The 13,394-nt window shown below is 36.4% G+C and overlaps 1 protein-coding gene across 1 annotated transcript; it reads left to right on the top strand.

Annotated features, from left to right (window-relative positions):
• The first annotated feature begins 304 nt into the window (after positions 1-304).
• Positions 305-13,187, top strand: Gnpat (Glyceronephosphate O-acyltransferase). The gene is made up of 11 exons (XM_053757545.2): positions 305-709; positions 841-1,017; positions 1,462-1,591; positions 2,935-3,138; positions 4,257-4,408; positions 7,229-7,715; positions 9,516-9,653; positions 10,069-10,148; positions 10,560-10,721; positions 11,143-11,291; positions 11,656-13,187. Exons 1-11 carry the CDS (start codon positions 521-523, stop codon positions 11,801-11,803), a joined length of 2,016 nt encoding a protein of 671 aa, XP_053613520.1. The 5' UTR covers positions 305-520; the 3' UTR covers positions 11,804-13,187.
• The last annotated feature ends 207 nt before the right edge of the window (positions 13,188-13,394 follow it).

Raw genomic sequence — 13,394 nt, 5'->3', positions numbered from 1 at the left:
CGTTTTAATCGACATAGCAAAAGGCGGCAAAGCTTTTGTGTAGGTACCTAACATACAGTGCTGTACTCCGGCGGGATAAATGTGCAGTAATACTACCTACTCCGTACAACGAAGTACTTACTAAATCCATGAATCGCACATACATCCGGGTTTCTCTGCACAGCTTTCTCTGTCTACTTGACTGTGACTGCTAGTATTCAGTAATACCAAATACCATCCAAATACAGTATTATTTTAACGGGTAACTTTCCATTTACTGTCACTGTTCGTTATGTCAAGCAAAATTCAGTTTCATCATTCTTCTTTCCTTCAGTTCAGTTCAATTCTGTCAGTCAGTTGTGTATCTATGTAGTTTGTGTTAGGTATAGTAATTTCATTATTTATTACGAATAAAAATAAAATAATAAAAATGAAAAATCTTTAAAAGGGGACTACAGTGTTCATTTTTATTCTTAACTAGTACCATACCTAGTGGCAAAAATGTTGGATATTCATTGAAACGAAAATAATATATTTATTTATGAAAATGGAAGAGGAAATAAAGTTTCTAAATATATTGGAGCCAAGGAAAGCTGAATGTGGAATATTTAGATTCATGACCCGAGCATGGCACCCTCACCGGACTTTCGACACAGATAAATATTACTCACCTCAGGATTTAAAGGAGGTTGCGGCAAAATCTATCTATCTGGATTCTTTTATAGAAGTGGTAAGCATTCTATTTTTGATGATTGATTTTGCAAAATCTGGTTATATACTTTCTATGACAATAGTGAGATCTTGATAGGTAGGTAGCTAAGTATTTGAATTTGTCACTAATTATGTTCAAATTTATTATAGGAAAGTTCCAAAAGTGGCGTGAGTAAACAAAAGCTTAAAAAAGAAGTGTTAGACTATTTGGAAGAAATTGGACTTGAAAAAAAAATGCATGTGATCAGGTGGATGGGGATTGGCTTTTTGAAAATTGCATTTATGATGAAAGTCGGCATATTTGTCAACGAACCAGCTGTTCTTCGGGTATGTTGATTTTCTTTATTTTTAACTAACAACCTTAAGGCATATATAGGGTAAGGAGATGGCAATAGGCTTATATTTATATGAATGGCCACTTTTTTTTGCATTCAGCAAAAGAGGACCTCATTTTTAATGTACCCTTTATACATACTAAAATTTTGTATAATTTAGACACATGTAAAAAGTGCCCATTGACCTACTTTATTTAAAACTAGTAGACCATCCTGGCTTCGCTCGGGCAATACATAATAAATAATTCACCTAAACCTTCCTCAGGAATTACATTATGTATTGGTGAAAACCATATAAAAGTTTAGTGAGAACAGACCGATGTGGAAGAGAATTTGTTTTGTAATATATAGTGATTGAAAACTGATTGTTTATTACCCTGGATATCTTTATTAACTATTGCCTCGAAAATAGTGTTATATTAATATTTTATTTCAGTTGAAATCATCAATGGGAAAGAACCCTATACTTTTTCTGCCCACACATCGCAGTTATGCAGACTTCTGCGTTCTTACATACCTCTGCTACCACTACGATATTGAATTACCAGCAGTTGCTGCAGGAATGGGTAAGTCACAAAGCACCAGCCTATATACAATATTGAAGATTTAGCTATCATTGTTTGATAGGCTATTCGCCATCGGATCCTCTTTGGGAATGTTATTGTTGCCTATCAGCTGTCAAGACTATGTGTCCCTTTGTCGCCCCTACGATATTCACGGAAGGATATGGAGCAGTACTATTCTAGGACCACACTCCAATATTGAATGACATAATACAGAGCAACAAAACTTTCAAAAAAGAGTACCTATATTTCTAACAAATAAAAACGATTTTATTGCCCACCTACGGGGGATGGCTTAACTACTTTGTGATAAGGCCACCTATTGTTTTATAATCTGATAACAGACTGCTCATAAACACTGATGTAATATCTTTAATCACGGCTCCTTGTTACTAGTTATGCACTGTAACTTCAACCGAAATTCGGGGTTCTTAATAGCCTCCTATCCTCTATCTATCAAATGTAATTTTTACTCACTAACTACTCAACCCGCAGGAGCAGCAACATTCAACAGCCCTCTTGTATCAACATCTCTTTTTAGAATAAATGAATAAATCTAACACAACAACAATGTACATTATGTAAATAAAACAATTGTAAAAAAATTGTTAAGAAAACATTGTAGAACTGTTTTGTTTATATTTTGTATATAAACTATTTTATATTTTATTATTTACCTACCTACTATAAATGAAACAAACATTTTGAAAAATCTCAATTAAATTTAATCCCCCCCCCCCCATTCCTTAATTCATCCGTTATTGCCTTCTACGCAATGAATGATGAATGAATACTCCTAGGTTTTATTTAGTTAAGTTGTGGAAAATACTTGTTTACATTTAATATTACGCTATACGATATTATGCAAAATAACGTCTGTACGTAAAGCTAATATTGAAAATGAATAGCACTAAATCACGCCATATCGTTTGCCAGTCAAAGGTCGAACATTATACCTATTCTTTGTTTAAAATGTTAAATAACTTTTTCTTATTTTCGTCTCGTTCATACATTCTAGTATATTAAGTTTTTTAATTACTATTGTTAAAACAAATATCTGTGAACTCTCTACCGGGCGTTTTGGGCATAAAGTACCTAAGACTACTAAAATTGGATATTGTAATATGGACTGCTATGGCAGATTCTCACATTTTGTAGTGTTATAAAACTTGTTTTTATTTATACATACATTTTGGTTTCACCCTTGCTCCCGTGAATTTCTAGATAGGTAAGCATATTATGTTCTGATTATGCTATTCGGCATCGCGATCTATGTATTTCTCTAGATATCCACTGTCATACATTTGGAACTATTTACTATGTAGACGTACTTGTTTTTTCTTTAGACTTCTACTCGATGGCAGTAGTTGGTCAGCGTATGAGAGAGACGGGTGCTTTCTACATCCGCCGCACGCTTACGGGGGCGCCACTGTACGCCGCCACTCTCAAGCAGTATGTGCGCACTGTGGTAGCCAAGTACTCTTCACCGGTCGAGTTCTTCCTAGAAGGAACTAGAAGTCGCAGCAACAAGAGTTTATCGCCAAAATATGGTTTGTTTGACAATTTTATTTTTTAGACAAATTATAAAACCCCCGACTTTCAATATTCATTTCGCTACAACTTTTGACGCTTGAACGGCTGAACCGATTTTGATCAAACATATCTTAGAATCCCCGCATAAAAAATAGCTATCAAATAAAACAAAGCATCCAAATCGGTTCACCCGTTGATGAGCTACGGTGCCACGTACACAGACAGACAGACACACTTAGCGGTCAAACTTATAACACCCCTTTTTTTGCGTCAGGGATTAAAAAAAACATATATATACTCACTACAATACACTATTTCCTTTTTCTTATTAAGTTTAGGTCATATTATTAAGTCACTAGCGATTGCCAGCGACTTTGACCTAGTCCATGTTACTTCTAAGGTCAAGTCTACTTCTGTGCCGAATTTCATCGAAATACTGTCCAGTACTTCTTGGGTTTCAAATGTTTGGGGTTAATTTATTTAATAATGAGCCTTTATAGTCAGTTCAAAAAATCATCGCCCCGAACTTATCTCATATGGGAATTTTGGGATAAAAAGGGGCTATCCTAAGTTGTTGTTCGTGATATAGGCTATTCTAAGTATTCTATGGGCATTTAGCTTTTACTTTAAATAAGTAGGAAATAATTAAACACATGCTAACTAACATTATGACTATCGTTGAAATTACCGTATGTTACCATAGATAATAAAATTTCCTCAATTATATCAACGTGATATCTACTCTTAGATTTTTCCTGCTTGCGTGACAAATACCTGCGTGCGAACGAAATACGTCGACTAAACATATGTTTATCAGTGTTCACGTTGATCAATTTATTTGCTAACTAAGACCTAGCCCGGCTTTGCACGGGGTCTTTTATGTATGTATAAACCTTCGGGAACAATTTGTCTAGATAACAGTGAAAAAAACCTTTGAGGGCGAGTTTATTTTATACTATGTAGTTATAAATAGGCGATATGGTCCCCAGGTAATAATGGAAAGGAATTCCTGTAAGAACGATAGAAGCCAAAATGTTCCCAAAAAGCTACGAGGACTTCAAGTATGTCTCAACGGTAGTGAGTCAGTAGTTATATACTGTAGAGTAAAAAAAAATAAAAAAAAACTTGTTTGCAGGAGTGCTATCAATGAGCCTGATGCCGCTGTTCGCGAGGGAAGTCTCGGACGTGACCATAGTGCCAGTGAACATCAGCTACGACCGGCTCATGGAGCACGGGCTCTTCGCCTATGAGCATCTGGGAGTGCCCAAGCCCAAGGAGTCCACAGGAGTGAGTATCTTCCACCTACTAGTGTAGTCCACGATGCATGGCATAGGGTATAGGAGATACTAATCTCATGCTGATGCATAATCTGATGCATCATGGATTAAGACAAAAGGTAAACAAAAAAAATTAGAAATTAACAAGCCAGCAAATTTAAGAAGCGACCGACTCCTTAAAATAACAACTAAAAATACGAAATTACCAAGGGAATAACGATAAGTAATGTTTTTTTTTTCAAGGTTTATTTACCTTTTGCCTCAGTCCGAAATGAATAGGGTACCTATAGGATGATATGCAATGGTCTGACTACTAGGGATGCCGGCAACCATGCGAAGTGAAGGCGTAAAATTAGGAAGCGGACCCTGAGATATAACGGCTGAGAAAAAAACCAGGAAAACGCTCAGATGAAAGAAAGAGTATATACGTGATGTACGTACTAATATCGGCCACGTTGTGCACAACCGTTTCCAAGGATATGGAGCGGAAATAGCTCGACACTCAAGACAATCCAGAGCAGAACGCCCTGGCGCTTAAAACCGAGAAGAGCCGCCCTAAGTAATGAGACCATTCAAAGAAGTATAGGAATTTAGTTACTAGATTATCTAACGATATTCTGACAACTAAGGATGCGTGTGAAGACGACGCTATATCGTTCCCAAGAAACCGGTAGAACGCTCAGATGTGAGAGATTTACTAGATACTAGCTGATGCCTGCGACTTCGTTCGCGTGGCCGAACAATTTTTGGTAAGGAGTCAAAACTATTAGAGAAATTTAATTATACAGACAAATGTAACGATAACCAATACATACAGAAGACGTTGATCAGACTGAAAGTAAGAAAAACAAGTAAATTTTCTATAGTTTAGCTGAACTATTATGACTCTTCTTCAGGTGTTCCAGATCTTCAATTTTTATACATCAACAGGAAATGCTCATCAGACTGAACAACTTTTGTTAAGGCGTCATTTCTATATTTCCTATAGTTTAGCTATACCATCATAGGTGTACATCAGGTGTTGCAGATCTTCGATTTTTATATCTCAACAAAAACTGCTCATCAGACTGAACAATTTTTGTTAAGGCGTCATTTCTATATTTCCTATAGTTTAGCTGTACCATCATAGGTCTACATCAGGTGTTCCAGATCTTCGATTTTTATATCTCAACAGAAATTGCTCATCAGACTGAACAGTTTTTGTTAAATCGTCATTTATATATTCCCTATAGTTTAGCTATACCATCATAGGTCTACATCAGGTGTTCCAGATTTTCGATTTTTATATCTCAACAGAAACTGCTCATCAGACTGAACAATTTTTGTTAAGTCGTCATTTCTATATTCCCTATAGTTTAGCTGCACCATCATGGGTCTACATCAGGTGTTCCAGATCTTCGATTTTTATATCTCAACAGAAAATGCTCATCAGGCTGAATAACTTTTGATAAGGCGTCATTTCTATAATTCCTATAGTTTAGCTGTACCACCATCCATTCTCCATCTGGTGTACCAGTTTTCAAAATAATTTATACCCTATATGTTGCCTAGGCTTAATAGCTATATAACAAAAAAAGTATCGTTCAAATCCGTCCAGTAGTTCCGAAGATTAGCGTGTACAAACAGACATACAGACAGACAAATTTTTTTTTCGAATTCTTACTCTGTTGCTGTGACTCTATCGCCTAATTTTATTTTTATGTAAATTTATTCAATGTACAGGATTTTTTTCTACTGTTTTATTACATGTATTGATAAGTACACTCAGGTATACTGAATTCATACAGTTAGTAGCCTTTGATAATGACGTGACTGACATCCCTGTCCACAAGTTCCCGACGTTTCATAATTTAAAAATGAATATGGAACATCGGGGGGCGACCCAGCTATATATTTTTGTCTAATTTATGAAATATTGGCTTTCAATGTAAAGCCAAAGCATTAATTCATAAATTAGACCAGCTTCCCAGGCACGTTTTCGCGACAAATTTTAAAATCAATATAAGTATAATATTTCTCAAAGCTGTATATAAACTATAATATCAGGATAAGCCTATAATAGGGCTATAAATCTAAGTACCCCAGTTGACGTGCCCTCCACGAAACCAGTTATGATATGACGGCATGGGCCTCCGGTCATTGTTGACATTTGTTTGTCAATAACACCAAGGTTCCGATTCTCATACAATGTCTACTAAATGGCCAGTTAGTACTGTGCCTGTAGAACATATCGAAACATATTAAAGTTGAGACTTATGTAAGAAACATTTACGTAATACTAGCTGCGCCCTGGGGCTTCGCTCTCACGGGAATTTCGAGATAAAAAGTACTCTATGTGTTATTCCGGGTTATGTTCTACCCGTGTAACAAATTTCATAACAATCCGTCCAGTAGATTTTGCGTGAAAGAGTAACAGACATACATATACACATACATCCTCACAAACTTTCGCATTTATAATATTAGTAGGTTTGGACGAATATCTCATGGTGGGATTGTTCAAACTGATAATAAATTACGCAATCTTGTAGTTATCAACTAAGTGATTGCGAAATTTACTTATCTCCAAGTTAACTTATTCACACGACTTTACTCGATAAATTTATTATACATTACAGTACCTTCTGTATAATAATGTACCTCGGACTTTGCCCAAATTTTGCATTTTTATTATCGACTCGAACTCTTCCATACGACATTCGGCATTTTAGATATATATCTATGTGTTATACTACTGAGCAAGCATACAAGCCTGCGGCCCACCCAATGGGAAGTGATCACCGCAACCAATTAAAATTGAAGATCAAAGAATTAAAAATTTAAATTCCAGGGACTATTAAAATCTCTGTACAAACTGAACGACCACTACGGCAACATCTACATCAACTTCGGCGCCCCGCTGTCTGTCCGGTCGTATCTCGGCGAGGTGTCCCATTCGGACGTCCTCAAACCGGTAGACCTGCAGCAAATCACTCCAGACCAGTTCAAACAGGTTCAAGCTGTCGCTGAATACGTCATCAGCTTGCAGCAAAAAGCGACTGTTGTGACGATATCCAATTTGCTCGCTCTAGTTTTAATGGACAGTATAGTGAAAAGTGAATTGTTGGATTTAGACCAAGTGTTAAGTGAAGTGAGTTGGATGGTGCAAGTGTTGACGGCGTTAGGCGCGTTGGTGTATGAAAATGACGTGAAGAGTAGTGTGGAGCGGATATTAGTAGTGCACAGGGAATTTATGCGACTGGACAAGGAGAATAGGCTGAGGCTCGTGACGGGGACGCTTATGGATGTCTCCAGCGAGGTGCAGAAGAAAATGAAAGGTAAGTTTTACTCTAATTGTAATCTATGGGGAACAATATCCCACGCACATGCGCATAATACAAACGTAAAAAAATTGTTTGAAAGCTGACCATTTCAAACACCAGCGCCCCTAGCGGCAAATTCAGCAAAGCTTAGCCCATTTTCAGGTTTCTTCCAGCTGTAAAGCGTTAGAGCCCAACTCTTTCCTACTAACTCCTTTTTTAGCGAGCCAATAAAATGAGAAAGCAGGTCGCTGCCTCTTGTTCTCTCTGTGCTACACAATCGATAGACAAAGTAAAAATTTATCAATCGACACTACGACATCAACTATCCCCCTCTCTCTCATCTTTCCTCTTTCTCGCTTTTCACAGTTTCCGGCTTGGCCCAGAGTCCGGATTTCTACTTTTGCCTTTAAATATCTAAGTTTCGTCGTTTAAGCTGCCATACACTACATGATGGTGTAATAATTACCTGTTTCTATATTTATAACCTTGGCCCGTGCACTACAAGATCGACATCTCCAATACAATGTTCTGTAGTAGACTACGTACTTTTAAGTAATAGTAAGTTTGTTTCAGTTGACCCTGTATAAACACGATAAATTCAAAAACTACCAGTCATATTTTTGTACAGTTTCGCCGTAGATATAAATTCCTAAGGAAGATTTAGGTGTATGATTTACCTGAGCCAAGCCGTGAAAGGCCAGTAAAAATAATAAATAACACTTTTAAATATTAATGTACAATCGGTGACAAATAAACCTAACCCACTATGATAGATACTTATCTAGCTGACTATAATATGTTGGTCAGGTTTGTCTGCCCTCGACTGTTATTCCTATTACGTTATCATGTCCTAAAACTGTAGAAGATATATTTTATCATATCTATCAAACATTTATCATCATTATCGGTCAATGTACTTGCACATATATGTCAGTGAAGCCTTTCCTTAAAAGATAAAGTATTATTTTTTTTTAACTGTTGTTGGCTACTTATTGTTTGTTGATAAATTATATTTTTTATTTCCAAAAATTAAATATGTACTAACATTACTATTTTGGTACATAACGATACCAGAATTTCTGGTATCAATGTAATTTTAATGGTGTATTTTCCTGTATCGTATGATCGCAATATTTATAGCATGTTTGAATGATGATTCAACCATTTGTATAAATCACCTTCCTTTTGTAATCCTTATCAAAGAACATATTTCAATATTATCTGACATGTCAAAATATTGCCTATCAGGCATTTCATTGAAATCTTTATTCAATACAATATTTGATATTTTAGGTACACAGGTCTACTCATAATGATTACAATTCATCTTTATTATTTTACTAATGTATACTAGCAGCTCGTCCTGGCTTCGCTCGGGTAAAAACTACACCCTTGAATCTTCATCAGAAATCACACTCTATTTGTAAAATCCATGCAATAGTTTTCGAGTTTATAGCGAACAGGCAGCCAGAAGCCACAGTGGACTTTTTTTCCAAATATGTAGGGACTACAATACTCGTTGCATAATGTAGAAACAGTATTCCATGCTGTGCCATTTGGCATAAGCTAAACTTACAAGTAAAAATTAACAGATAACTTTTTTAGAGAGTGTGGAGCAAATATCGATGGGTGACCAAAAATATATTATCTTGGCGGGTTCCATGTTTCAGAAGGCACATTAAGCTTCTGATCTCATTTGAGTCGTTAAAACCGTATTGTGCCCGTTTTGTAAGGCTCATCCTTCACGAGGAAAGCTAGTGTTCCAGTAGTGGTGCATTAAATTTAGCTTACGGCTATACCACTGTAACCTTCTAGGGCACACCTTAAGGGCAGAGACGATGGCGACCGCCCTTCCCATCATACAACTGCAGCTGTACGTGAACCCCGTACTACACTACTTGCTGCCACCTGCGCTTATATACTTGCTGGTCCACGAGGGAGCAATGGCCGAGGGTTAGTATACAGATAAATACAAATATTAATAAATATATGTTAACAAATCACACAGATTGATTTAATCCACAAGTTCGATGTATTATAATAACACTAGCTTCTTCCTGCATCTCCTTTTTTATTAATTTTTAAATTGTTTATCATTAGTATTGATAACGCCTATTTTTAACCCCCGACGCAAAAAGAGGGGTGTTATAAGTTTAACGTGTCTGTCTGTGGCGTCGTAGCTCCCAAACGGATGAACCGATTTTCGTTTACTTTTTTTTGTGTCAGATAATTTTATCCCGAGTGTTCTTAGCCATGTTTCATGAAAATCGGTTTAGCTGTTTAAAAATTGTAGCGAAATTAATATTTAAAGTCGGGTTTTTTAATTTATCTAACAAATAAACTTGTATATGTAACAAATCTGTTTCAGATGAACTGGCGTCGCAGTATCACCGCGTCAGGAAACTGTTGCGTCACGAGTTCTACTATGTTGACGAAAACGAAGCTAATGTGAGTTATATTGCTTATTGTCTGAACATAGTTGCTGTAGTTTATGTGGTAGATAATCTTTTGTTTTGAAACTATGTGGGCTCTTGTGTAGAAACTACATAATTTGATTTGTGAATTGTGTATTTTGCGGTAGTAATTATTATATTTATTGACGCGACTTCACACAAATTGTATTTACATCATATGCATATGTGCCCGTGCAAATAAGGTTTTTTATATGATACTATATATAGCCATGTAATAATGTTTAGGTGTATTACACCGAGCCGGAAGGGCCGCTAATCCAATCCAACTAATATTATAAGTGCGAAAGTAAGTTTGTTTGTTATCTTCTTATCAAAAATTATCAAAAAATCTTGTTACCGCGGGCAAAAGCTAATCGAAGGATAAAATTACTATTAACCGTTGTAGACGTTTGAGTCAGCGTTATCGTACTGCGTGTCAAACGACGTGGTGTTCCGGCGGGCGGGCCAGCTGGCGGCGGGCGGCGCGCAGCGGCTGCAGCGCGTGCTGCGCGCGGCCGCCTGGCCCGCTGTCGCCGCCGCGGACGTCTGCGCCAGGGTCGCGGCACAGGTACGCCGGCGATCAGCCAAGAATTACCGTGCCGTTTTTGAGTCAATCCTTTGCCTACCTAGCCTAACCTAACACTAGATTAAGTTTATTTCTGTTTCATTAATAACAAAATATAGATTATGTCCGAAATAAAGATTTTTATTATTAGAGATTATTATTATATTCACTTGGTTTCTATGTCTCCCAAACATTACGTAATTAGCATTATTATTTGTTAGCAAACTACGTAATAGGTATCTGTTATTGAATAGAATTGTATTATAAACATTTTTATTACTTTTATAAAGAACGACCCGTTCGGTTATTATATTTATTGATGCTGTATATAAGCGGCTTTTGGTTCGGGAACCGAGAATACGCTCAGATAAAAGTGATAGAGATAATGAAAAATATAGGTACCTAAATGATCTGTAATTTTCAGGAAAGGAAATGTACGCATAGCCGCTTGCTGAAGCTGATCCAAGCTGCGGTGGAGTCGTCTCACTGCCATCCGTACTGCCTCAGCCTGGACTGCGCCGGCAACTGTCTCGGCGGGCTGGTGCTCGCTGGGGCTCTGCTCAGGGACAAACTGTGAGATTTGTTTGTACACTTTCGTTTCTTTTGTTTTTATTCAGGGGCGCCCCAGGCGTTACAGGCGGCCATAGGCTGCGGTGACCACTTTCCATCAGGAGCACGGCATGCTTGCTAAGTAGTATAAAAAGAAAACATTATCTATCTTATTTTGGCGTGTTCCCGGGTGTATTTACAACTGTGATGTCTGAAACCCGGAGTTCGCGTACAAAATAAACCTTTACATCAAAGATTGATATCACTGGAGAATCCAGTTAATTAGGATTCAGACATATTCCGTTAATCTATAATCTAGAAACATTGTTTACAGCATATGATATCAATACGAATACCTAATCGGTTTTCTTGTTACTTTTTTTTGCAGAGAAAACGAGATGTCGTACGTTGTAGTGCCCGACGCTATGGCGCAGGCGCGCGAACTGATCGGTGCCATATTGCCGAAGCTGCGCGTAGACTTCACCACTCGAAACCCTGTGGTTATGGCCCGCGCAGATGTCGCCGCCAAACTTTAAATTTAGAATGCCAAATGCTTAAAAAAGAAGAACACCACACATTTTACTAAAACGTGAGCTAACGCAACTATAAATGTCAAGGTCACCAAGCTTTTTTACATTCCCGCCTTTTATCACCTGTCAATGGAGATGGAGAAATCGTACTTACTAGCTCGTTTTGTATTTCCCTAAGTGGCGCCACTGTCGCGAGAGCTTCTGTGATTGTAGAACTTAACTAATAAAATGTGCCCTCCCTTAGAAATTTTAAACTAAAAGTGGACAATCTAAACAACATACTCTAGATCTAAATGAAAACTGTAACTATTTAAACGAGGTGCAAATCAGTAGTTTTTGAGATATACGAGTAGCTTATATGAGCTACTCGTATATCTCAAAAACTATATATGCTTTAGCTTATACGCCTAAATAATATATATATCTATGAAGCATACTTAAGTTAAAGTATGTTTTGTCACTATCGCACTTTACGAAATTTGCCATTGACAGAACGTGACAAAACATGCTTTAGCTTAAAGTATACTACTTCAGAACCCTTCATGGACGAGTCCTACTCGCACTTGGCCACGTATTTTTATTGAGAAAGTGTTTGAATACTCTATTATTATATAGACGAATATATGAAGTATCGAATATCTGCGTGTCTTATTGGATAAATCGATATTATTAATGCAAATAAGTATTTTGAATAGTATAAGTTTCAATATTGTACCAATAATGTGAAGTCATTATTTCATTCTCAATATATTTGTTGTGTTAACCTTGCCATTGTTATGTTATGACTTGTCATGAAAATGTGTTAGATATGTTATAATTTGTCTAATCCTTCTGGTGTCAGTATTATGTATGTATTATTTGATACTTTGTTATGTACCTGTTTTTAATTTTGTGATAGTGACGTCTATTTTGTGGTGTATTGTAAATTGCGTTGCCGAATTGTATTTTTTAGTTATTATTAGTTATTTAAGAGTTACCATTGTTATTTACTTTTTTTATTCTTTATGACCGAAATAGCGAACCGCGCCCTGAATTAACACAAAAACAACACGAACTCATAAGTTCAAAGATTACTTGTGAAGATTATACTACGCGAAACCGTCAAGCTACATTCGCGTTACGCATTACGTAAACGGTAAAATACGAGTCACGAGAGTATCTCCATCTTTTAAAATAACATCATGATTTCAACTGTATATTCGATTCATAGATGTATTAAAATGATCGATTGTACTGCAAATATTTATCATTATGTCGAGACTTTTTTTAGAAATATATTTTCTACACATTGTACGTTTCCTGTAAAACTAATATGTCCTATTAAAACTAATATGTTTAAAGGAAATTAGAAGGTAGTCAGTTTGTTACTATGAATAAAATATTTGAAACACGTTTGTATTTTTTATAATAAGTATGTAATCAAATGTTTTACCTTGTATGCCTACAAAGGGTACCTATATTTTTAAGATTACCGAAAAATAAAAAAAACTATATAACCAACCACCATAAAGAGATGTAGAGACAAAATGAAGTCATAGTAGAAGTAGAAAGAAAGAACTTTTGCAACTTGCTGATTTGTTTTTTAGAGGTATTTTCG

This window comes from Plodia interpunctella, chromosome 17, assembly GCF_027563975.2.
Source record: "Plodia interpunctella isolate USDA-ARS_2022_Savannah chromosome 17, ilPloInte3.2, whole genome shotgun sequence".
Taxonomy (NCBI): Eukaryota; Metazoa; Arthropoda; class Insecta; order Lepidoptera; family Pyralidae; genus Plodia; species Plodia interpunctella.
The sequence above is the reverse complement of the archived record's forward strand: the minus strand, read 5'-3'. Positions and strand labels throughout refer to the sequence as shown.

Coding starts and splice junctions, on each gene's coding strand:
- Gnpat (XM_053757545.2), top strand. CDS start 521: ATGAAAATGGAAGAGGAAATAAAGTTTCTAAATATATTGGAGCCAAGG. Junction 710..840: donor TGGATTCTTTTATAGAAGTG/GTAAGCATTCTA, acceptor AATTTATTATAG/GAAAGTTCCAAAAGTGGCGT. Junction 1,018..1,461: donor ACGAACCAGCTGTTCTTCGG/GTATGTTGATTT, acceptor ATTTTATTTCAG/TTGAAATCATCAATGGGAAA.